This window comes from Struthio camelus, chromosome 2, assembly GCF_040807025.1.
Source record: "Struthio camelus isolate bStrCam1 chromosome 2, bStrCam1.hap1, whole genome shotgun sequence".
Classification (NCBI taxonomy): Eukaryota; Metazoa; Chordata; class Aves; order Struthioniformes; family Struthionidae; genus Struthio; species Struthio camelus.
In genome coordinates, this window is record NC_090943.1 from 131,184,142 (window position 1) to 131,211,055 (window position 26,914).

The 26,914-nt window shown below is 40.0% G+C and overlaps 1 protein-coding gene across 20 annotated transcripts in view; it reads right to left on the reverse strand.

Annotated features, from left to right (window-relative positions):
* Positions 1 to 26,914, reverse strand: part of SULF1 (sulfatase 1) — a 124,185-nt gene that overhangs the window by 25,781 nt on the left and 71,490 nt on the right. For 14 of the 20 annotated variants that reach the window (XM_009668375.2, XM_009668374.2, XM_068932548.1 and 11 more), the window contains 7 exons: positions 19,736 to 19,887; positions 17,553 to 17,722; positions 7,090 to 7,240; positions 5,886 to 6,061; positions 5,188 to 5,316; positions 4,874 to 4,930; positions 3,739 to 3,868 (listed from right to left, as the gene is read on the reverse strand). In XM_009668375.2, coding sequence (XP_009666670.2) covers positions 3,739 to 3,868; positions 4,874 to 4,930; positions 5,188 to 5,316; positions 5,886 to 6,061; positions 7,090 to 7,240; positions 17,553 to 17,722; positions 19,736 to 19,887 — 965 coding nt within the window. The remainder of the gene's footprint in view (positions 1 to 3,738; positions 3,869 to 4,873; positions 4,931 to 5,187; positions 5,317 to 5,885; positions 6,062 to 7,089; positions 7,241 to 17,552; positions 17,723 to 19,735; positions 19,888 to 26,914) is intronic. The other 6 variants (XM_068932551.1, XM_068932552.1, XM_068932553.1 and 3 more) reach the window with 2 other exon arrangements.

Here is a 26,914-nt window from a genome sequence, read left to right on the forward strand (position 1 = left end):
AAAACTGATTATAAATAATGGATTGAACAGAGTAGCAGACACACCAGGCCTATCAGTTACAAGACCTCAAAAAGTAACTGCTATCTGAGAAACAGTGTTTAGTCCCAGAAGTCAAAATTACTGCTCAGGAAAATATCCATGACTCAGACAAGTGGAGAGAAAAATAATAAATATTGATGAATTAACTGAAGCCATTACTTATGTGTTTATGTAAGGGAAGAGAGAAAGGAAAAAATACAAATGTAAACACAGTTAATGTGCTCTTGTTTGATATTTGCTAAGTATCCAGAAGATTTCATGGGTAAGAAGATGGAGTGAATTCAACAAAAATAACCTGCCAGAGGATTTAAGAGCCACTTGCCTCCGAACCTCCTGAACTAACGTGTATTCTCATCTTAGCTTGTTTCACTGGAAAACTGAGAGAAATTTTGTGTCATGATAAGGCTATGCTAATCCAGAGAAACATTTGTTTGCATGCTATTATTTCTGCTCTACAGCAAAATTAACAACATTTAATTAAAGGTTTGCATGGATTGTTTCCCTTTTTAAAATAAATGCATGGGAAACAATAGGTGATACAGATGAATAAATATTTCTATAATGTGTATCTTATTGCAGTAAAATTGAAAGGGGAAATACGTATCAATGACATTTCAAAAACTGCAAACCGATTAAGCTAGACAGAACTTTGAAGTTTTGAAACCGATTTCATTAACTAAACTTTTTTTTGCATTTGAGAGTTGCTTATTAAACAAAGAAAATAAGTTGAAGCAATTATTTTTCTGAATACCACATCCTTTGAGATTTTAGAACTAGCAGATCTCAGGATCACACCTCATTTTAGAACAGGAAAAATAATTTTTCTTCTTTTTCAACTCCCAGCTGTGTTCTCCATTTCACATGAACTATCAGATACTGAACTAAAGTAAATTAAAATGAAGAACATGTTCTAAATGTACAAGACAATATCAGCGTATTAATTCACCTAATGCTTTTTATTCTTACTTCTAGGCACTTAGCGGCAACTTCCCATAGACTAGTAATTTAGTTCTTTAAAAATCTGTCACCCATCACACATTCTATGGTGATTTTAATTTAAATGATTCTAACTGTTATTGACCAGAGTTAATCTAGGATTTATTATAAGCCATCATAAAATAAAATTATGTTTTCTATAAATATCCATCTATGTAATTGAAATCAAAGATACTAATTCTAAAAGACTAAAATAAATCGAAACTAAGAAAAACATAAAAATACATTCTCTTTCTCTTTTCCAAGAGATGCAGAATAGCTAGATGAAATCTGCTGGAGGAACCTCATATTAATACTATGATCCTTCATAGTGGATGACAGAATATAATCCATGTTAAAGTAAAATGATATCTCCCATTAAATTTTAATTTTCTTTAAGGATTTTCTATGTAGAAAAAAAGCCTGTGGACACTTATTTCACACTAAAATGCCTTAGTGAAGTTTATGTTATTCCACTGTTGCTCTTTAAATTCACACCCTTCCTATTTCATATTGAATTCCCCACGAGTGCCCTGTGTGGACAGTCCCTCAAAGAGAAATTGCTCTTGCTTAATAAGGTTAGAACTGAAGTGAAGGGTTTGTGAGAAGCAGAGTTCATAGCTCATGGGCTGAATGAGCAGAGAGGATGCGTTAGCACTTCCAATGATGCTTTGTTTAACTAGAGTTTCTGTAGGTGCGTTTAGCTTCTGTATTCCTGAAGCTTTCAGGATGTTAGAAGTATCAGGGCAAATTTTAGTCTCTTCGTTTAAGAAAATTAAATATATACTGATGGTTAGGCCTGAAAATTTGTCTTAAAAAATTAGTTCAACCCTATCCTTTGTTCAGCAGTAAGGGCTGGCTGCTGGACTCTAAGGAACCAAAGGATCTTCTTCATTTGAAGGGCTCGGTGGTAGAGCCAGAGGCAAACGCTATCGCTGTTGTAAGCTACCTCCAGCTCAACGCTTTGCCCTCACCTTTTGCTCAAAGGTGATTCACCAACATCAGATAGAAAGACAAGTCTACCACAGCAGACTGGGAGTAGCACTGTGAGCAATGTTCCCTGCTGCTTCAGGTGCGATATCTGGTCAGGACACTTAATCTTTTCTATTCACATGTGGAAGAGTAAAGCTATTCTAAACCTGGATTTTGGCAAAAGAGCTAATAAATATGGGGAATAATTGCAAAGAAAATATTTTGGTATTTAAAAACTAAACATTTTAGCGTCTAACGGTCTAAATGGCTCCATTGATCCCCTTTAGGTTTTACAGAAATATTCAGTTTTTCAGATTTAATCTCTGTTTACAATGGCAATGTTTGAACCCTGAAAACTTTGCCCTTGGGTGAGACTCTGACATTGTGTATATCCCTTTAAAAGTGGCTATATTTAACGAGCATGTGTGAGGTGAGAACTGTGGCAGAGGATCTAAACGATGATGTGCCAGCCAAAACATATTCCTGTCCAATCAGGGATTAACTAAGATTTACTGTAACGCTATGCCCTAATGAATGACAAGGGAAAAGGGAGGAAAGGAGCATTTCTCTAAGTGAACAAGCTCTCCCGAGCGCCCTCCTGTTTGCTTTCCAGAGCTCTACCTGCTTGGGATAAAGCCCCATGGGTGGTTACTGATGGGAACTGAGCACAGTAAGGCTTTATATTCCCATTCAAAACAGTTTACCAACATTTTGACGCCAGGCCTACAGCTGGCTGCAGCGGCCGGACCAAACATCTGAGGGAAACGCGCTGGCGCATGACTGGGAGAAATCTCCTAGCACTCCTCGGGGGACGTGTCGGGGGACGGGGAGGGAGGGCGGCGGGGCAGGCTGTGAGCTGCTGCCCGCTGCCCTGCCTGCGCCTCTGCCAGGCACTGTTAGTGCGAAGGGCTGCAGCTCCTCAGTAAATCCACCTTTGTATCACTGCTATAGGTATAGTGTTAATTCAGAACCACTTAAACAGAATTTGGGGTCTGATTAGTTTCTTCTTAGTTGAGGAACCCTCCCCCTCAATAAAAGCACTACGGAGCTGCAGGTATAATTACACTATTCAGATATGCAATAATTTCTTTTTGTGAGCAGTCAGCTAGACCTTTTTATCAGCATCTGCCATTGTATTGAAACCATAAAAGGCCATGAGAAGAGAAAGTAACACTTCTATGTAGGTATCACCACCTGATTCTTTACTGTGACCTTATATAAAAACGCTTTCTGAACAATACGACCTTTCTATTGCATGTGTTTCGATAAATAATAAACCAAGGTGATCACTAAGTGTGTTGTCCAGTTGTTCACCCCAGTAGGTGAAATAATGCTTAACCGTAGGCCTAACCACTTTGGTTCAGTAATTCTGAATTAGTTCAATGACTGCCAGTTTTTACTACTAAGACAAGTTCTCTTCTTAATTCATAATTCTTATTGAACTATCTATCTTGTATATTTGGCAACACACTGAATTAAAGAAAGTAGTCATGTAATGTTACTTTTGAATGCAGGAGTTTTGCCATAAGCCCTGTACTGGAGGCAGTGCACTAAGGACCAACCTTTCAAGGTCTTAAACTGAACTGTTGCTTAGAGTTATTTGTGTCTGGTTCTTCCTTGCTGTGGAGGTGTTCAGAATAATGATCTTTCAGTTATATTTCAGGCGCCATTTTCTTCAAATTCTTTTGATCCCTTGGAAAAGATATTTATTTCACTGTGGCACATACAAGACTGCAATTGTCTGTGGCTTACCTGTCCTGGTTGTTCACAGGCTGTTTGATATCTTGCTTGCTGGCATAATTCTTTTACTCTCTCATATTTTGGTAGTTGATTAGACTGCTGAGTGTTTTTGTTGGGTTCCTCCTTCTTGCGTAGAAATTTGCTTTAAAAAGAAAAAAGTTGAGTATTTTATATAAGTTCTAAACTCTGGAGAAGAATTTAACCGGAAAAGCAAAGCTACTTGAAGATTTAATGTCTTGTAGAGAAAAAATCCTCACATTTCTGCTAGAGACCTTTAATGACAGAAGTTCATGTAGCAAAGGGAAGATTCGGGTGATATGCTGAAAATTACCAGAAGAGAAATGAAGACTGTGGAAAAAAGTCTAATTCATATATTTCAGCACCATTCATACTTAAATGTATGCTCTTTCACAAGGTAAGATGTGCTGAAGCAGTATTAGCCTAGTTGAAAAGCCCAGCTGAAGAGACTGCAGGGCTTCCACACAAATTCAGCACTAAAGTGGCTATATCAAATATATCACAATGTGTCTTATAAGTATTACTTTGTAGTATGATGCACAAGATTTCCATAATCTGTAAAAGCTGTAAGTGCCACAGGGAAACTGCTGAAAAATTGTTACCCAGAGGAAATTTTCACTGTGGTAATTGGCAAGACAAGAGAGGCTAAAGCAGTATCAGAGAAAAAGAGGAACAGCTAGAGTCACAAGTCTCATTTGTGCATAAGCCTTTTCTTAGCTAGAATAAAAATGAAGAAAGCTTCCAAACTGAGTTAGAAAATACAAAATCAATTGGTAAAAGAATACTGCACAGTTGATTTCGAAACGGAGCGATAGAACTGGAAAGAAAATGAGTGAGATGATGACATGAGTGGTCACAAGTAAATACTAGAGAAGTAGGAGATACAGGCTAGAAAAGTTGCCAGAAAAGCATGCTTTCAAATTTATTTTGAGGAAGGGATTTGGGTGGACAGCAGCTTGCATAGCTGGTGGTGGGACAGCAGGAAGTGAGTAAGGCCTGTAAGTTTGCTTTCAAAATTTACAGCTTAACTGGCTATATAAAGAAAGGGGAGAGAGCAGAAACGAAAGCATCCACAGGAGTGTTCCCAGCAGGCACACTCTCCCCAAACTCTCTCACCCCTAATAATTACCCTCTTTCCACCAGAAATGTGTCACGCCAAATTTTGGTCTTCTTGTTTGTTCGAAACCTAAAAGCAAAACAATAATATTTACTGCTGGAGCCTATGTACAGTATTGCTAGTGTTAACAATTTGTGTTTTAAAAAATATCCCCCTGCTTATATACGCCTGGTATTTTACAGATGTGCTATTTAAGACGGTCTTCAAAAGTGAAAGCTGTGATCTTTGGCCTGACACAGCTCATTTTCGCAGAATCTCTTTTTCCACTCAGTTGTTGACTTACTCAGGTGTTTGCTTCTGAACTGGCTGGTTCTGCTGTGACTCACCTGTTTCCTGGTCTCTCTAAGTCCAGAAGTTTTAGGACAGATTTGCCATCCATATCTGGAGGCGTGTCAAGTCCCGCAATATCCAGAATTGTTGGAGCAAGGTCAATATTCAGAACTATCTGGGGCACTCTGCAAATCAGCAGAAAAGATCATAGTTGTATTACGTGTTTGATATATAAGTCCTTACATTCTCTTGGAATTAGAGTGGTAATTAATATTTATAAGGGCTTTGAAGAGGTAAAGCTCTACAGAAGCGCTAAGTTTGGAAATTCCCCTTTGAGGGCTATGACTTTGAGAATGACAGGCCAGGATTGTAGAATATCATCACAAAGAAAAAGCTAAGCACAATAAAACAAGGAAGTGGAATAGCTGCACTGTTCTTCTCATGTTGTCCACAATGAGGGCATGAAGCCATCCATTCTGCTAAACCAGAAGGTGAGAAGTAAAGATGATCACCTACTTTTTAAAAGCAAAGCCCAAAGCCTAACCACACAGGGCTATATGTTATACAATTTTCTCATCTACGTTACAACTTATTATTAATATGTCAAGTGAAAGACATGCCTTTTTTTAAGAGTCATTGCTCTGCAAAAATAGGGCATCCTTTATGAAACAAAGCTATACAGTAACAACTACATGCCCTTAGAAACATTTTGCATTAGGTTCGACAGCTGTGCTACAGACACAAGAGAACGTACACTGATCCCGGCTCTACGCTTGGACCACGAATAAAGAAAGGAACTCGAATATCAAAGTCATACGGCATTGACTTCCCCTTGACCAGTCCAAACTGCCCAATATGGTAACCATGGTCAGCAGTGTAAATAACGTAGGTATTCTCCAGTTCTCCCGTCTCCACAAGCATTTGGTATAACTGAAATATAGCACAGGAAAAACTCTGAATTAAATGTCGCAAAATATGTTTTATGCATCATCATGTATAACTATCATTTTACTGCCTTAGGTACACAGAACCAAACATGGCATCGATGAAGTTATTGAAATGCAGCTATTAAAATGCAGCTGCAAACTTCCAACTTACAAGTTCAATTCACATTTGACAGAGAAGAATTTGCTTTGGGGAAAGAGAGGTGATCCAGAAAATGTTAACAGAAAAATATGGTACTACTAATGTAGTTGCATTAGTATGTCCGCAAGTTGGTATAAACTCAAAGGTAGCTTGGGAAAAAAATCTGCTACAGCTTTAGAGCAAATGGTACTCAGATTTGATTTACTGTATTAGTCTACAGCTTTCTCATTCCCTACCATTGTGTGCTTGGGAAAAAGCTGTAAATTTTTATTAAAGTTTAAAGAAATCTCTCTGGGGGAAGATCTTTGGTCATGGAGCTTGATTTTTGAACAAAAACTCAGGCAGAGTACACCTAATACTTCATGTATCATGTTACCTGTAATTAGCTGTACACTGCATTGCCTAACTCCTGCGAACACTGGCAGACAGACACCTGAGTTTTGGTCAGTGTTGCTGTGATTTACCAGTACCCAAATTTCAGCTGAAAGATGAACTGTGAAGGGAGTGTGGGAAATGAATAGGAGTTGTCATGTGTGCTCCTGTGTGTATCCGTGTGTACAAGCGGGTGATGCATCTTCTCTTAACGCCAGGCTTCATATTAGGCCCAGTGATTTTTCCCTTTTTTTAAAAAAAAAAAAAATCAATTTATTCACCCACCAATTGAAAGCCACAAGTGTTGAAAAAAGCTGCAAGGAGCTTGGCACAACATTACAGAGAATTTATCTGTACTTGGGATATCTGGAGTCATACATCATAGTCAGGGGCACTCCCCAGGCTGCAGCTGGTGAAGGCGAGGAAAGAATCAGTTTCTCAATACATTAGTTTTCTTACAGGCTAATAAGAGCATATTCACAGCAGTTTCTTGAACTTACTCTTTCCATAGAGTCATCAACTGACATCAGGGTCTGAAGTCTTTTGCGTTGCAAGACATTTGTAAACTCCATGTGGATAGGCAGCATGGGCCCAGTGTACTGCATGATCCAGTGCTTATCCATGTTTGGTGCGTAGTTATAGCTGGGGGTGCTGGGAGGGAAAGAAAGGAACTCGGGAAGTTACATAGTATCACAGGCATTGGAGGAATGTAGGAATTCCTCCAACAATCAGTTAAATCACATATTCCACATGATATCTGGTATTCCAAACATAAAATATCAATAAACTTCACTTCAATGGCTTCCAGAATTCATTGGTTCATTTGCCACTTCCACAAAACCACCCGCTTTTTGAGGTCTCCGTCAGGTTCAAAGACCACTACCAAACCAACATCAACACTAATACTAAATATTTGGGATACTCCAAAACATATCTCTTAAAAGAATTTTTAATCCTCAAACAGGCTTATCTGAGTGATTCAAAAACTCTAACCATTTCATAAAGCATCCAATAAAGATAACTGAAAAGATAATGGAAACCAGAGATCAAAGATGACTATTTCCAATTAGTACTAATGTAAATTGGCCTGATGCTTCCAGTGGGGAAATTACCCCTATATTAGCACAAGTATAATGAGATTTACAGGAAAGATATTTGCCTATGGGATAAAGAAATGTAGCAGTCAGTAGTAAGGTAAGAACAGCAACAACAGTGCCACCAGTTTTTAAGATGCCCCAAAGAGTGAAAGCATTAATTCATTTTTCTTCTCAGTTTCCAAAGCCAAATGTAAGCACTGTCAGGATCCTGAGTGCAGGCACCCCCAGTGGCTTGGCTGCCTGTACTCAGGGTCCCTACTGCAATTTTGTGGCCTTGAATGAGAGAGCCAGGTGGTCCCGTGCCATGGCTGGTCCCCATTCACTTTAGACTCTGTTTGAGCTCTGTCACTTGCTGTGGTCCTCACTGGAGCTACGCTGCAGCAGTGCCTGTGCCCGGCCACATGCCTCGCTGGTGGACCAGCCCCGTCTCTACTGACTGTTCTGTAACCTGGGCTGAGGCTGACCCTGGTGGCCATCACTGGCCCTGCCCTGCTCTCCGCACGGGGCACAGTGGGACAGCGCCTGTCAGTGCAGGCGTGGCCTGGCATCACCCTCGGCTCCTGCTTACTGCCGCCTGCAGAGCAGCCCCCTCCCACTGCTCCCTGACAAGTGTGTTCAAGAAATTGTAATCCAGCAGGTGAAATACAGCAGAAGCTTTGCACTATATCCTGAGCAATGTAGTGAACATGTATGCAGTTCCACCTATACCAAAATGATGCTTATTTATACACTAAATTCTTTCTATATGAATACGAGGCGCGACGCACTACCAGAATAACACGAACTGTGACAACAGTGTTGAACTAATACTGCTACCAATACTAGTAAGGAGGAGGAGTAAGGCACAGAATCCTGCTGAATCAGAGAACAACGTTTTTCTTAAGAGTTTGCACAAACATTAAAGGAGAGACAGAAGAAGATTTAAGAGGTGATCCAGGCAGAGCTTGTGAATTTTAAAAGGATATAAGAAATAAGAATACCTTCCCAGATATATCATCTCTGAAGTAAAAATATTGCAAGAAATTTGCACGAAAATTTGCCATAGACATATGCATGGTATGAAAGCTCTCCATTAATCCTGTTTTTATACCTGGCATGCATAACAGCTAAAAGGTGCAGAGAAACTGAACAAAATTTGTATCCTGTAATTGTTTCAACAATGTATGACCTCTTTCCTTCCCTACCATTTGCAGAATCTGATAGTCCGTTATGATAAACTAATAGAGTCTGCGATTTAATTGGAGAGCATTATTGAGAATTTAGGTAGAATATGAAAAGTACATCTCTAGTGCATACAGCTAGCTCTTTACTAACCTACTTAACCACACGTATCAAGTGAAAATAGAAGTGAGATGATGATATCACAGGATTTGTCAACTTCTTCATTGTGTCTAAGGAGGACATAAAGTTTAGCTCCCTACTAAGCAAAGACAAACTTAAAGTAGAATTCCTTTTCTGCAGGAAATTCTTTTATTTTAGGGTAAAAAGTCGAAATTTTGACATTTCCCATGGTAGAAGAAGTCTGATTTTTGAATCTCTATATTGTCTCATATTTAATGAAATTGAGCCCAGGAACACAAGCTTCTAGGCTCTTGGCTACCCAGCAGCCCTGGCAGATGGAAGAGCAGAGCTAGAAACCTGGAAGAAGCAGGTTTTGAGAGCTTGGTCACCTATTAGGTGACCTATTAGGCACCTGTTAGGTCATCTGTGAGGTCACCTATTAGGCATGCTGACAGAAAACAAGGTGACTTCCAGCGGAAACCTTCCTCCGTTTTTTTGAAAGTTTGTCAAACTAGCTGTTTTCCTATGAAAGGGCTCAGTTTTGATGAATCAGCATTTTCTAGCAAAACGCTGCTTCCCCTTCCCCCCTCCCCCCCCCCCCGACAAACTCCTGAGTGCCCCTGCTGCGGAGAGATGAGGTGACTGTGAGCCCCGCTCAGTCGGCAGTGCAGTGACAGCCTGAGGCTGTGCCAGGAAGGAAAGCCAGCTGCTGAAACAGTCACAGGTCTCATGTTCCCAGGCGGTTGTCAGAAGCCTTCTCCACGTAATGGATAGGCTTTAAAAGCAGCACTCAAGGGTTTAGCAGTACAGCTAAAACCTTTCACAGACACTTTCCAAATGCATTTTGAATTTCTGGGTGAGAAATGCAGTAGCCAGAGAGAGCGCAGAATTTTCCTCCCCAGATAAGTCAAGGAACAGTACTTTTTCTGAAATACCTAATGCCAGTGGCTAATGGAGAAATATGAAAGAGAGATGTCCTAAACGAAGAAGAAAGAGTAATAGGGAACAGAGTTCAGAAAGTCTCAAGGCTTGTTTGTGTTCTCTCTATATCCTTGTTTGAGTTCCTGACAGTAACCTACCAACACAGCACTGCTTGCCAGGCACAAAGCTCCAGCATGTAGATCTGACATTGCCCTCAGATCTTTCTACCTTTTTTTCCAGAGATGAATTCTGGGAATATTGCTGACTTCTGAGCACTTTCCAAAAGGAAAGACCTCTTCCATGTCAGTGATACCCTCCTATTACAACAACTTTGTCTTGAAGCAGTTGGGAGATATCAACTCCAGCAATTATAAGCCCTTGAAAGTCACCATGGAACCATCTGTCACTGTTCCTGCTCCTCAATTTTAGGGAAAGATTTTTGCTTTGTATTGAAAAGTACTGCTGTAAAGCAATTCAGATATCCACATTGCTGTGATTCCTCGCAGCACTGGGAATATTAGTTTGAAGAAACGTCCTGTGTCTTCTATTCCTTTGGCTCTGCCACAGAGCCTACCTTGTCTATAGCACATTTGTTGTTCCACGGTCAGCAGACAGTGTCGAGTACCTTAATTATTTTCAGGTTGTCCATGGCCTCCAAGTCTGACAAGGAGCTACTGCTCCCTTGTCCGTTGGTCTTTGCTGGGCTGCAGCTGCATGGCTCAGGTGCTACCTCAGAGCAGAGTTTTTGATTTCAAGGTCATTCATGCCAGTTGGTCAGCAAATAGCAAAGCACTTTAACTTCCGAATGTGTGCCCAGAGACTGAGTGAGGGTTTAGTTTACATTTTACAAAAAATAGATAACATGAAAAAATACTCCCCTTCATTTAGGTAGGTTCAAAATTTTCAGTAATGTACTACATCAATATTGAATCTGTAGAGAGGATAAGGATTGAAATAGCAAATGACTATTCTACTAGAAAGGTATACTGTTGGTCATGTAGGTTATACTCGCTTGGGCAAATCTGGACCCTTCAGTTGTTTACTTACATTTGTCCAGAACATACTACCCAGAACATGCTGCGTGGAGACTCCATGTTAGATCTGTATTGGCATTGTGTAGGACATTGGAAAATGTCAGATTCATAAAATTTCAAATCGATTTCCCCAGTTTAACCAACAAAAAAATTCCAAATGCTTAAAAATAACAAATGCTGAACCCAGTCAGACACTTTCTCATAATCACTTTCTCCAAATGAGAAAAAAAAACTCACCCCGAGATCTTGTAAGCATTTACCTAGTGAATACATTTACAGACTAGTTATTCCATGTGTGCATTTGCAAAACCAAAACGATAAATTAGCATTAGCCTTTTCTATCCTTAGATTATAGTTTCCTCAGGGAAAGGATGACTTCTGTGATTTGAGGTCTATTAGCACTTAATGTCTTTACATAAACGTATATTGTGTTATTAACACGACATCATGGAAACTGCATTCATTGCCTATTTTTCACCTGTTAAACTGCAAGAAGCAAGCAAACAGTGGTGATAATCAAGTGCTCTACAGGTTATGGGAGGAGAAAATATTTATAAGCATGGGCGTACTTTTCCATTTAAAAAAATTCAGTGGGAAATCTATTGTTAATTTATCTCTAAGCATCAGTTCAAATGACTACTTAAAATTATATTTTTTAATTTAGAGCGGAGAGGAATTACACCGTCATTCAGCTTTGTGGCCTGAATCCAAAAGGCCTAAGCAGCTTTCAGTTACATGAACAGTATGCATTTCATATCACACACTGTAATTGCTCTCACTGACAACATATTTACAATACTTGTATATTTAAACTTGAAGTTCAAAGTAAAGACTACACCATTTAACTTCTAAGGTACCTCACTAACTCTAGGTTAGACAAGAAATTAAAAAAAAGCAACAGTTGCTTGTATTTGAGGACATATTAAAATGTGATTCCCAAAGAGCAAAGCGCTCAGAAATCAATTAGACTAACTTTTATTAATAACTGAATTGCCTTTTGTGTGATATTCAACAAAATAAATGCAATAAAGCCCTTCTGCAAGTCATTATCACAAAAAGATATTTTACAGTTTCGAGAAGAGAATAGGAGACTCAGCATGGTTAATGCTGCTTATACAGCTGTGGTATCTGTATGGAAAAAAATTATACATGTTTTCAAGAGCTCCCAGAAATCAGTACTATTTTAAATTAACATTTTTTTTCTAAAAGTTTGATCTAAATATATACATCTCCATTACAGAGGCATTCATATAGAAAGAAGCAAATGCATTTACAAGTTTCTGTTGAATTGTCCATACTAAAAATCTGCATTTGCCTCTGTTTGCAGCTTCCTGGTTCTGCTCTGTTTTTATCCAGCAAAACCAAAATTATGTTCACAAAAATACTGCCTGAAATGTTGATTGTGAATGTTTCCATAGAATTCCCAAGGGTATTCATCCCAAAAGTGTTTGGCTGATCTTCTATTTGGATTAGGAGTCCTCCAGATAGTGTAAATAATACACTCAGGACCATCTTCCTTTAATAAAGATAGAAGTCAACAACATTTTAAAATAATACCCATGGTGAAACTCGTTGTGAAAAAGCCCTATCAGTACAGAATTGGCACCTGTATTATTATTTAGAATATGATTAACAAACAGAGCATAAGTAGTCATGTTTCTTCAGAAAAAGAGTAAATAAATAATAAAAGGAACTGGATTATTTGTTTCCAGGGAATGGAGACTTCCAGGTTTAGACACTACTCTTGGAAAGCCGGCAGTCAAAGTTTTGGCCAAGCTAAAGGGTCGAGAACACTCAGCTGATGGCATTGTTAGTATTTAGACCAAGTTTAATTTCCCCATTCTGTTTCTGGATCTACTTTTGTTGCCTTTTAAAAGTGGATTATTTTAAAACTAAGACTATTTATGTAGCTGGGTATGTGACATGAAAGTTTGACTCCTGAAGTATAACATAACTGGTGTCCTTCAGGATAAAATAGAAAAAAAGTTGTTACCTGTTACACATAATGCCTTTCTATCTCAGAAAAAAAAAATTGTTGCTGCTGTAGAAGCTCCTCTTGTAACAAAAATCTGACTGTTGTATTTCAATATCACACTACTTCTTCTGTTTAAAGTCACACTTTAATAATGAGTGAGATGAATGACTTTGATCATTCGCCTCTAAGTCACCAACTCCGGTAGGCTTCGGGCTACCAGTTACAAGAGACACTGACACATCAAGATTTATTATAAATGCAAATGTATGATCCTGCTGTAATGGATAAGTGTCCACATTACAGGAAAGACCATCATAACCGGCAAATGTCTGAGACTTAGCTTCAGTGACTGGTGGCACCCTGAATGTGCAACTATTTCACATCCCAAAGACCATTTCCCTTTTATTACATTATCTTGGGAACATTTCTGATCTCCCTGGTACCGTTTCTAACTAACTGTTTCGTCTAAAAATATGTAGTCTGACAAGAGGACTACTTCTAGGTAATCGTAAAATCTGGTTGCCAGTCCTCCTGCTAGCCTAAGGATCTTTTACTCAGCACAGCAAGAAGTATTTCAGATTTCCAGCTTTCACATTCTTCAGTAACCCTGCCTCCTGCAGATTTTTGCTTCTAATGTTTGTTTACTTCACAGCTTATAAACAGCTTAGGCCTGATTCACAGTTCCCCTAAGACTGTTTCACACTGCAAGGTAAAGGGAAGCTAAAGTGCCAGAGGCCATAAACGTAACTGAGAATTCAGGCTTTCATTAGAGCACCCTTTAAGTCAAAGCCTTCCTGCTCCGTTGCGTGATGGAACAAGTTTCTACCATAACAGCTGCCAGGGATGACACCTCGAGAGCCATCTCTCGTGTCACAACTTCAAATTTAACAACAGTGTTTCCAAAGGTCTAGCAGCCCCAGCAGATGATGTTCATTACCACAGCAAAAATCTTCCAGCATTAATGTATTGCTTTCATCCAGTACATCTTCTCCAGTCCCAGTGTCTTCCATGGAAATAATCTTTGGGCAGAGCTAGTGTAGCTATGCATATTGGTATGACTTAAATTTTCAGAAAATATATCACTCATTGTGATATATTTGGCTGCTGGCTGGTGATAGCCAGCAGCCAAACTTTTAGAAATACTTTTAACTGTCAGAAATAGGAACTGTCCTAAAGAGAGGAGAGTTGGGTGGGACTGAGTACGGAAACTTAAAAAACAGTGTCCATTGCTTCCTGCATAAGATAGTTTGTGGAGAAAACTGGAGATTTTGAGAACTTACAGGGATCATTTAAAACTAATGATTAAAGTGTGAACACCTCCTTATTTTTCTTGTCTTTGTAAGACTTTCCATGCCACTCCAGAAGGCTGTTTGTACTGAGGAGAAAATCATTATAAGGCAATGATGGTATGTAAGTCTTCCTTTTTCACTTTGATGGGTTTTTCATGAATATTATGGAATATCCTGCTGCATCCAGTTGAAAGCAGGGAAACAAGACCCCCAGAAACTAACATTTGATATACTGAGGTCAGAACTCTCCTTGAAGTAGAATATTTCCTTCAGCAGTGACTCTCCTCCGCATACATGTAAGTGGAAAAATTTTTCTAATCAAAATTACTTTTTTTTTTAATTATAAAGGCAATATTTCAATCAAATGATAGGCACTTTATCAGCAAAGAATGTCACATAATTCAAGGTTCTGCCTCAGCTACTGTCTTTTCAAGCAAAACTTCCTCTTGCATGTGGCTGACAGGCTGTCTTAATTCTTGGTTTGTAGGCATAACCTTCCATCTCAGTTTGTAAAGCCAGCAAGCAGCTTTTGACCTGGTTTCCCTTCTTTGTTGGAGGTAGACGTTACAGTAACATGATATAGTAACATTTTTAAAAACAAAATCCAAGGTCAGATGGCTGTCACCCAAGGTCAGAAAAAAGAGATTCAAATGGTGCTTGACCACCAAGGAAGAAAACCTAAGGGTTAAACGTTCAAGTTACACAAACCTTGGCACGAGGGATTTTATTGTTCTCATACTGTTTTCACACAGAGCACCAAGTATTTCTGTGAGAACTTAACTTCTTGTATCTTTTAGTCAGAGTATGTTGCTAATGTTTTTGCTAGAGAAATTCATTATTTGGTAGCTTCAGCCACCCAAATTGGCAGTTTGTCTTCAGTTTATCTCATTTCTTAGTCTGAAGACTGAACCCTAACCTATGCAGTCAGTCACTGCAAAAAGAAATACAAAACAATCTCCCAAGTCTCTCTTGAGGTAGCTGGAGAAGAAACTCTTTGCAAGAAGGTTGCCAAGAAACCAACATCAGAAGATGGGAAGAGGTACAGCTGATTCTCATATTTGGGGTTACTTCACAAGTAGCTTACTGGAGCAAGGTATTTAGATTTCAGGAGTCCATGCAAACGAAAAGCAATTTACACAAGTACTCAAAGGAATATAAGTCCACAAATAGATAACGAGAATCTTCACTTGATTTTTCTAGGTAACATGTGACCTTTATAAAATTGAGAGGTTTTTAAACTTTTGGAGACTAACTTAATCCATTGGTTCTAGCAGCACAAGCTAGAAAAAGGGGGCTGAAAACACCAAGCAGTAGAGAGTGTCAGGAGCATGATAAATGGCAGCAAGCTCCTACAAGTACTGTTTTATCAGAAGACAGCTAGCATGGAGCCTGAAATGACTTGCATTGGCCTGGGGAGAGGTAGGGCAAGACAAGATGATTCAGTGCTTTTCTGCAGACACAGCCCACATAGCTAAGCTGACACAGTATGAAGTCTACCCTCCTCTCTGATGAATTGTCCCCAGCAAACAGAATAGCTTGCCCAAGGCTACACAATCTGTCCCGTTAAATGGTGAGCAATCTGCTGACCAGAGTGAGAACAAATAGCTTAAAACTATCTTGCTAGAAAAAGAGGTGACTGAAAGAAGACATGGGAGAGAACTACTCAGTTTGATGTAGTGACTATTCCTTATTTCTCACAGGACAGGAAGGAGGGAATACCCGGTAATAAAAGCAACCTATCGGTTTAAAGTGAAGGCCACAGCACTGATTAAAACTGTGGGACTCATTGCCGCAGGAGACTGCAGCTGTCAAGGGGCAAGAGACTTCAAAAAGAAATCAAATTGACTCAAAGAGAATGGGACAAAATGGTCTAGCTGCTTCACCTAAACCAGCGATTTCCAGAAGCTGGAAGAGCAGGCAAAAGGAAGACCTCTTGCTTTTTCCTAAGCATTCCCTGCTGCTTCCTGCTGGAGCTCATAACTCAGGGTACCAAATTAGCAAGATCTTCATATAACCCAGAATGACAGTTTTTATGTTACATCTAATTTTACCTTTGGACAAAATAAGGCAATATTAATTCTTCAGAATGATTACACAAGAACCAGTCTCCTATTCAAGCAGATATGTAGAAACTAAAGTAACAATCTCATCACTTCTGTATTCAGGTAGAAATTACTCCAAATACCTAAATAACTATAAAACATCGATGGCCGGTTTGCGTTACTTACAAAGTCTAGCATCTCAGGAATGTGGGAACATAGAGAACATATAATAAGAAAGATATAGTTAGCAATATAAGGTCAGGGAAAGTGGCATATCTTGAAAGTAGCAGCCAATATCAGGACAAAAAAATTACTGACTAAAAGATATTTAACCATGTGCTGTGAATAGCAAATCTCTTTCTGGCCCTAACTAGTGATCAGTTTATGCACGACAACTGCTACTCCTTGCATTTTTTAAGCTAGTTAACGTAACTATTGAGTGTGAGCAAATGCAATTTATAGACCACAGAGCTTTTCCACGGTGTGATGGAGCTGATTTCTCCTCATTTTCAGAGGGGAAATTAACGTAGAATCCAGCTAATCAACTGGATCAATAAACTTTCATTAAGTTTTTTTCTACATGGTAGGATGCGCAAAGGCGTTGTTAAATCATGTACAGGAAGACTGGTCCACATGCCCTTGATGGGCAGATGGGCGCTGGGAAGCTTCCCTCACACTTTACTAGGAGGAAAAGGACACACAGAATCCAAGGTACAGAGCAAGACAGAGAATCCAGGACTATCCTCTACATTTTACCTTGAAGTTGGCCTCAATTTTATAGACAAAATGACAAGTTTTTTTTGTTATAGCAGTATAATCACCTGAAAAGATTAAGCATGTTATTTAAAAATGTAGATTGATAGGCTTTTTGGGAATCTGCCAGTATCTAGTCTGTAAACAAATCTGTAGCTCAAAAGCTACAAAAAGTTGTTTTCACTCTCAGTGCATTTGCTTAGTTAGAGCCCAGGAAGCACATGTCTTAGAGGAACATGCAGGAAGTAATATCTTTCTAACAGATCCTGACCTGTATCTACATATTTTCAGGGTATTATAGGAAGCTGCCCTTACAAAGCCAAATACTGACCTTTTAATCTCCTCTAACTTCCCAGGGGAAAAAAGAGCTTCTCTCTGTTTTAATAATGGTCAGGGCTGTCACTCTTCTTCCCAAAAGGAACAAGCACAGCAAAATATACAAGCCGAAATTCACCACTTATTATGGGTTTCTTATGTTTGAATTCTCTGTTCCTGTAATCTCTCCATAAACAAATATCTCACAAGAAGCAAATATTAGGAGCTGTTTTGGCAGCGCGTGGTTTTCACTTACATATGCTGGGAAGCGTTGGGATAGAGCTCGGAAAACTGCGGTGCAGAGTCCTCCGGGCCGTGGGGAGCAGCGTGGCTGATGACCATCATTACGGGCCTATGCGGATATATCCTCTTAGACATTCGGAAGTAATTAATGCTCTCATTAGTGATTAGGTCTGTGAAGTAGTCCTGTAACATACATTTAACACAAAGGAAAAGTTACAAAGTGCATGATTAATTAGATCACATAACTATCATGTTATTATGTTATTTTCAAGGCCTCATTAAAGCTAAGATCGGGAAGTAAAAACATACCATCAGAGAGATGTACCACTCTAAAGAGCATAGGGGAGACTGAGCAGTAATTACTTGCTTAAGAAGGGAATACCGCATAAAATGAGATGGTATTTTGCAAAGCAGATACAACAGATTGCATTACATAAATACGATTACTGGATTTTATAATATAATGTTAAGTAAGAGTTGCAGTGACAGATTATACTGACATAGATACGCTTCTTAAATTTCATCGATAAAACACTTTCAAAAGTAATGCCTCCTAACTGCAAGGAATCATTCACACTTATGATAGCTTTCTATTTACATTTACATGTAGTGTGTGCTCTTTTTTCCAAAAACATTCTTATATGTGCAAAAACGGAGTGAAATCTATAGCACTCAACATATTACAAAAATCTTTATCGGAAATTGCAAACATAAATATAGGGAGCAGATGAATTCCTGCAGGCTCTGTTCTTTTAATTGTACAGCCTTAAACAGGGCAGCTGCTGAGATTAAGGTTGTGACTTGCTAATAAACTGGCTTAACCCACAGCCAAGGTGGCAAATGGAAGCCTACAAGGGGAAGGGAGGAAACAGAACTAAGAAAAAAAGACGAAAACTTAAATTAAACCACCTGCCACCTTGGAGCATTCACTGTTGGCCTGGAGGTCTGGTGTGAGCTTCATTGAGAAAGTGCTGAGACGATGTTTGTAATTTCAAGCACTTCCAGGCATGACTAATCATATGTTGTGGATTCAAGGCCCCGAACAGCTGCAAAAGCAGAGCCTGAGGGACAAGGTCTGTGTCGCATGGCAGTGCTGGGACAAGCCGGCCAGCTGTGACCTTCCCACTCCTCCGCCCCCTCCTCTCCCCTTCCTCTCTCCCGTACTGTGCTTGGAGCACACATCGTAGCCCTGGCTGTTAAAATTTCTGCAGCAATGTGGAGGAGACAGTCAGTGACCTTTGGGTTTGCAAAAGGGGCAATAATCTCGAGGCACTGGGGTTCTGATAATTTCTGGTTTTGTGGCCTGTTCAAATGAAACGTCTGGATGACCGCTCTCCTAAAGCATGCGTTCCCCTCCTATTTCCCTGTATACTCTTGCTACATATGCAGGGTGTGTAAGGAATGTATAACCAACCAATATTCTTTATTTTCTTTTTTTTTTCACCCTATATAAATATGTAATCAGTATCATGTAATTTCTACGGGTGGGGAAATCAGAAACAGGCATCGTGAGCTTCCAATAAAATCTCATTACATGGGTCAGAAACCACAGCTGCAACATCTGTATCATCTTCCGTGAGCTACATTCTGAGGAAATTCCAAATTGCTTTTTGCAGGCTGGAAAGTCTGCGATCTGCATTTCTGAGAAACTTCACGGCAGTGGGCAGGTCACCTTGGCATACTTTCCAAACTTTGTCAGGAGCACAAACAAGCTCTGAAGTTTTCCAAAGGCCATGTTCTTGCACTTATCTACTCTCATAGTCATATCCGGAGTCTAACACCACAGACACGCATTTTTTTGCACTGTATAATGGAAAACAGCATTAACTAACTACAGTTTCTTATGTGGGTAGTAACTGACAACACTCAGCTAATGTTCAGTAGCACAAGGCACTCAGTTATTTTCAAGAAAGGTGTCTATATATTATTTGGTTGTTCCACAGAATCAACACTTTCTAGTAGAGAAAGAAAGGGAGGGAAGAAACAACAGACTACATTAAAGAGCCCTTGAAAACTTTTTTGTCTTCCACAGTTACAATTCTCACACAGAAATTGATCGGAAAAGCCCTGAGGAGAAAATGGCATCTCAATTTCTTGGTCGTAGCTGGTTAATTAGTTAATTATCTAGTTAATTAATTATCTCAAAGTGATTTTCATATGGATTAATGATGCAGCATTTATGTGTCTGGAAAATACCTTTGCATAATCAAATCCATGCTTCTCTTTGTTACCATTGCGAGAAATGGTGTAATTATAGAAGCGAGAGTTCTTCACTAATCCAACCCACTCTCTCCACCCAGGAGGGATGTAGCTGCCATTGTATTCATTGAGGTATTTCCCAAAAAAAGCTGTGAAGGTAAAAAAAAAAAAAAAAAAAGAACACACACACATGAGGCTTTGCAATCTGAGTCCTTTGGTTTGAGTAAAAAGCATGCATGAATGGAGATAAAAATATGTGTTAGAATGAGTCGGAGTTGCTTTATCAAAAGAGTTCTTTTTATATCTATTAACATAGATGATTTCCAGAGTTTTTATTAGAGTTGAAAGCCTTCATGACTTTAAGATTTTTACTTAATCTGCAGCTTTTGGAGTCAAATGCTCACATGAGATTTTTCATTTTTTTTTTAGAATGAATATGTTTCTTCTGGTTTCCTCTTGACAATGGAAAAAACCTCAGTCCCCAGAGGAAACATCTGAGAAACACCTCTTGTGGTTTTAAGCTAGTCCTATGATGTTTTGAAGCTTGGCTTCTGACTTTTGGAAGTTTGGGCTTGGCAACACGGCTACATTTCCTGGTTTGATAGCACGCCTGGGAACTCTGCATCTCTGTCCTGCTGGGCCCCATTTGGGAAGATAAAGAGGGAATCCCTGCCCTGCTCTGTTACCACAGCTTCTCTAAGGGAAAGCTAAAGCAAAAACAAAGACTTGCAGGTAAACTACCTCTCTGTGGTCTACAGAAATAAATCTATTTTCCGGTTAGTTCCAGGTGACAAATCAGAACCCATTCAGACTGAAATTTTCAGAATTTGCCACCAGGCGTAAGAGTTTGCAGGTGCTCTTGCCACTTATTCTGGAAGGAAGTAAAAAGAGAACTAACTAATCCCACAATACAGTAAACTCTGGGAGTTGTGAATTACTCATGCTAGAGATACACAGGCCCCAAAAGCTGGCCAGCTGGCATTGGAAGGGTGGATTATCTCTGCAAATGCAGCTGTATTGCTTTTAGAGCCAGCTGAGCTATCGAAGCTGTTTAGTTGCTTATATATAAGTTTGGCCTGGGTAATAAAGTCAGTGTGGATGTCTCTGGGCTGCATTTCCACTACTTAGATGCTTGGAAATGCAGTGACAAACCACCTGCCTGGGTCTGCAACTTGGGTTGTTAGGGTCTTCTCATCTCTGGCTCAGACCTAGCAATGCTGGACACTTGGGTGTCTGAGTAACCTCACTGTTTGCATTTTTTGCTTTTTGAAGTGTTCAAGCTCCTGGAGAGTTGCCAGTGCCAGTAATTTTGTCACCCATGTCCCGAGCAGTCAGAACGAAGGCATTGCCCATATTTGCAAAACCAGATGCCATGGGAGAGCAGCAAGCAACAGGAAAATCCCTTTGCACAGACAGAGCTCCTCTGCAGAGCACTCGTCTGGCTCACTCGCACCTCCCGCAGCACCCAGCCCCTATCCTTGCCGCCAGCCCCCGCTCTCCCAGCCACAATTTCCTGCAGAGAGGGCTCCTCTGCGTCCTACCCAGTCTCCCTGCCTCGGCTGTGTTTTGAGACCCACGTCAAACACTCTTCCTTGTTTCCAACTCGGAAATGAAGTCACTTTGGAAAACCTCACATCCAACCTAGACACATTCTATCTAACCAAAAAAGCTATATTTGTGGATGGGCTTAAATAATTCAGATCTGACTGATGTGGGCTTGGTGAACTTCTTCCTGGGAAAACTAGCAGAAAAATCAAAATGTTCATAATTTAAACTTGCTTGAGGCAACATAAATACAACACAGCCCAGCCATATAACTGCCAAGCGTCACTAACCAGAGGTTACAGTCATATATAACGTTACTTTCCTATACCACGTGGAATGTAATTTGTAAACAAGTACTATAGACACTAGGCAAGACTTTCAGCAATTCCTCCCACAGCCACCAAGAAGCAACCTGGTCGCTCTCCTGTTTTCTCTTGGTGCCAAGTGGAAATCAAGAAGCTTGAGATGAAGAGGGTGACCGTGGGGAAGGAACTTGTGCCAAGCACTGTTGCCTTACGGAGAGGAAACTGTATTTCACCTCTGTAAGCCCGCCAAAGCATGTGAAACTCTCAGGGTATCAGATATGCAAGGAAAACGTAAGGGTAAAGGCTGAAATACTGTGGGAAGAGAAGCCATAGAAAGGAAGGGCAGGGAAGTCAAAGACAGACAACAGTGAAAAGAAGTATGGGAGAGTAATGTGACCGAGAGAGAAAGTATTGCTGAGCCAAGCAAATACAGGACTGTCCTGTGGCTGTAGAGGAGAGCTGATGTCAGGTCAGCCTGAAGGCTGTCCCAGCTCCACCAGCAACTACTGTGTGACCTTGGGGAACCTCCACATGCTCCTGTAAAGGACTCGAATGCCAGCCTGCCTCCCATAACCATCAGAGAGTTGCAAGCTCTAAAATAGAAGTTATGGCAATTTATCATGTAGACTGGTTTGATAGCCCCACCTATAATTATGATTGACTAATCCTCAGACCTGAGCTCTGTTTATAGTTTTGCCAAACTTAAAGCATTAGTGATGATAGTTTCCATGCTGAATATCTGACTCAGGCTGAATTTTGCTGTATGGAACATTTTAGCCAAACAGCTCAGCAATTTCCAAGAAAAAGGCTAGGGAAAAATAAATGGGCTTGCCCATTTTAAAAATCATTGGCAAGCTTCTCTATAAGAAGCTCTAGTGTCTCTGGATTTTGATGTAGTGCCTCTGTAAATAACAGAGATGGCTGTGTAAATCTATCCCAAAATGGCCAAGCTGTAAACCTCTGAAAAAACTGCAGTACACAGATGCTCAGGAAAGACTTGCTAAAGCTTCTCATTTTAATGCCACCATAGGGTGTTACTTTATGGGCCTGACAAAGTCCTCACAATTTCAGTTTTGGCACCAAAACAAAGAGCAATCAGCCTCTCTATATCCTGCTCCTCTGTTCATATTCTGGCATTACCTGAGAGAAAGCCACCAGCATAAAATGCAGAGATGAAAAGACCTGGAGCGTAGGGACAGGAAGAGATAAACTGAATTTAAAAAAAGGAAAGGGAGGCTTGGAGCTGGTTGGGGGCCAATTCATTCTGGAATTTCCTTGCTGTAGATTACTCAATTTTGCAACTTTAATAATGTTTTCTTAGCACCCCCTTGGCCCCTCCAACCCCAAATTTTGGTGTGTTATTAGAATTTGGATTGACAGCCTGAACCATTCACCTTTGTGTTGGCAATGATTTAGCATTTTATCATAAATATAATCTCAGAGCTGTCAAGTTTTAAGCAGCTCCTTGAGTGACAGTTTGCAGAAATAGATGTTTCACCCTGTTGTGGATTAAAGTCGTTCCCATGTCAAAGGTATGGTAAACCCCCGAATCCTGGTAGAAGCAGCAGTAACCTTGATAATGGATCACATTTGCCAAATTGCTTTCACCAAAGAAGGTTTATTGGTCAAAAGCCCAGGAGGATATAAGTAATTAGACATATGAAGGGAAAAGCCAGGCCATTACTAAAACACCGTAGAGTTCACCATAATGTTTTCTGAGCATTGAGTATAGGACAGGGCAAGTGAGTCAAAGCTGGAGTACAGTGCCAGCAGTTAGTGTCTGCTTCTTCACGCTCTGTTTGAAGACAAGTGCTAGAGTAAAAGGAAAGCACAGCAGTACCCACGGGGCAATTCGGCACAAAGTGTCTTCTGTATGCTTTCTGTTAGCCAAAGCATTGTAAATAATTAAAGTAATATGGTATATGTCACAGAACTGCTCAGGAACTGACACCATACCATGCAAACGTTCTCCCTAGACCCTCACATACTTGGTTTATAGAGTCAGCCTGCATCTTTAACTTGGCTGTAGCTTGACACTCGCTGAATTGCCCAAGTCTCAGCACTGACTGACTGGGATATAGCCCCTGGCAGTACACAAGTGACTTTAGAAGCCACTTGCACTCAGCAGTTATGGGGTTTAGGAAGCCATTTCTGTTTGTAATTAATAAAACAGAGATTATGACTCAATGGGTAAAAGCCTCATTAAAAAGCAATGCCATTTCAAGGGACATCTTTTCATTATTGTGTGTAATGGCCCCCACAGGGATAACAGGAAAGATAAATGCCAATTTTTGCATTTTAATAAGACAGTTTTTATCTGCATTCTGGCACTTTTGCTAACTGTTCCCAGGACGCATTGTTATTTTTTAATCACATGTAGAGTAACTTAGCATATCAGAATAATTGCAGTCTGTGTATGTTCAATTAAGTTTATGCAAAAAATAACACATGGCCTGGTGAACAGTTACACAGACACCTATGTGTCTCAGGAGTGGCCGCAGAATATACGTCTGGTATCTAATATGAAAAGATTCCTTAATACAGGTTGCTATTTTCCCTTAGGCAACTAGCTAATGAGTCCTGAACCGGACTGAGAGATCCAGGGAGCTGCACATGGTGCAAGACAAGGAGAATTTGACCCAGGGTTTCCATGGAGTTTGAAGGCAGGATTTAGATAATTTAATGTGATTCAACTTCTTGCAATTCCCAGCACGTTTTCCCCAGCACGTACTACAAGCATTTATGGCTAACTTTTACTGTGTTACAGAATAGAATAGGCCCCTTACTCTCAGCATTAGTGGATTAGCATATAGGTGAACTGTGCTACCTTCACTGGAAAGACATCTCCACACTGCCATGCGTCAAAGGACAGATATTATGTTCTATAACCCAGTTGTTTGTTGAAGCTTATGGGAATGTTTCTGATTTAAAACAAAACCAAACCTTTCAAAAGGCAACGCTGCAATAAGGTTTAGTCATTGTGACCCAGACAAGAGCTTTAAGTAGACAGCCCACTTCCTTTAACAAAATCAGGAAAACATTTACAGGAGTTGCAAAGCACTGTTTATATGACATTTTGGTGCTGACACACAGTGATTCAGTGCTTTTGGGGACAGAGCCCAAAAAAACTGCAACTCCGGGATTATTCCAGTAAATTTCTCCTTGCTTTCTTCCCATTATGCAAGCTATAGATTCAAAACTGGGAAGTTTGATTTTTCCCTTCTGTTCAAAGATTACAAAGCATTAGGGTATCACTTCATTAAACTGTAAATAGTCGATTCAGTATTCCCGCACTCCCTGGGAAATTAAATAAGCACTATCCCAAAAATACAGTGAGGAAACTGAGGCACCAAGAGATTAACCTTCAGCTAGCTAAAATCACACAGGAAATCTGTGGCATTGCCAAGAATAGTATTCAGATTTCTCAGTTCCCAGTCTTAACCACAGTAGAAAACCTCAGGTTTTCTACTTTTTTCTACAGCTTTGTGGGTCTTTCCCGGTTGCTGTCAGTGTTACCATTGTAACCAAAAAGAACATTAGGTATTTTATAACTCAGCAGTTGCAAAAGGCATTAGCCTATAACTTGATACACCCATCGTTAGCCTGGGTGATGCCTTTAACAAAGCTTGTATTATAGGTCAAGCTGGTAGCACTTTCCATTATTGATGTTGTCTGACACTTCTCATTATAAGACCCTGTTTTCAGTTGCTTACAATTTTCTCATACTTGGCCTGAAATTTTCCACACTGGATGTCTGCCTCAGGCTGAATTTTTTGAAACTTCTTAGCCCAAACAGTAGCCATCTTTGAGCACCATGGTAATAGAAAAGGAATTACGTTTAGCATCTGAAAAAAATTATGTGAGCTTTCATTTGAAAATGCTCCCATGCTTGCAAGGAGTGCATGAACTCTGTCAAAGACATGACGGACTTTCTGTCAAGGAGGCATCTTTTATCATGTGAGTGAAAACCTGTCCAAATTTTGCTCAGTTTTGAAAAATAATTGCAGTTTGTTTGCGCTGAAGATCTGGGCACGTAGGGCTCTTGATTCCCTGCACGAATGACCCCTTTGCTCCACCTGTTGGTACGTTAGTACGTGAGAGAAGGTCAATGGCAATGCTGAGGGGATGAGGTGGTTGGACAAGGGAACAGTTGGGGAACTGGCAGAGGCGCTGTGGGAGGAAAGAGAGGGAGGAAAGCAGCATGGGCCTGGGTGCACCAGGTGGGAGATGTTGACCAAGGAACAGATCGACAGAGTACAGAAAGGGGAAAGAAGATGACGGACCACACAAGGGGGTAGGCAGAACAGATCTGCTGAGCAGGCTGGGAAAGGAGATCGCTGATGGTAACCAGTGGGAACAGGATGTGGCTGTCAGGATTGACTGGCTGCGGGCTGCGAAGGAGGGTGAGAATGGCTTGATGGCAGACAGACTGGGGAAGAGGCTCATGGCAGAGGCTGAGAAAAGGTCCTACAGGGCAAGAAAACTGGGATGAGAAAACTGAGGAGCGGAGACTGCTCCTCCTGATGGGGTAGCATGAAAGAAGCCAGATGGGCAGAAGAAAAGACTCTTTTGGACAGTGGTACAGACAAAACGGTGCCTAGGAAGGGCTCCTAAGTCTCATTAGTACCTTCCTTTCAGCAAACAGCTGAAAATATAGCTGAAAAACAAACTCCTTCCTACATTCAAGTGATAAGCAATCAAGCACTTTGGTTGGTTACTGAATTATAAAATAGTGGGGTTTTATAGAGGAGATGTGAGACTCCCATCCTTTCTGATGACTTGTGTGGATGCTAATGTTACGCCATTTGATAGAATGGGTCTAGCCTCCTCTTTTTAAATTTATCCAACTTCAGCCCTAGGAAAGCGATTTACGATCATTTAGTGAAAGATAATCATTAGGCCAGAAGAACAGGAGGGATGAAATAGTTTCACAGGCAATGTTCTATCCAGATTTTCCTAAATGGAGTGCTTGAACATGTAACCTTAATAACATTCTTTTAGTGTAAGGTTTTCTGTGCAATATTTAAAAGCATAGAATTCTGTTTTAAGCGTAAGTAGATAAACATGCTGTGGTTTTTGATGAGGTTCTGGATAGAATCCAAAAAAAAGTTTAACTTCAAATGATACCATAGAGCTAGAAAATCCCTCTCCTTATCCTTTTTGGCCTTTTCCCTCTTTCATATTTCCCTTTTTCTGGAATAGTCATATATTTGAATATATTCAACATATTTCATTCTTATTTATACATTTTTCAGTTTGACAGAAAGTGCAGTTCTACTCTGAAAATTGAGGTGTACAGGCATATTTTGAAATTATGAACATTATT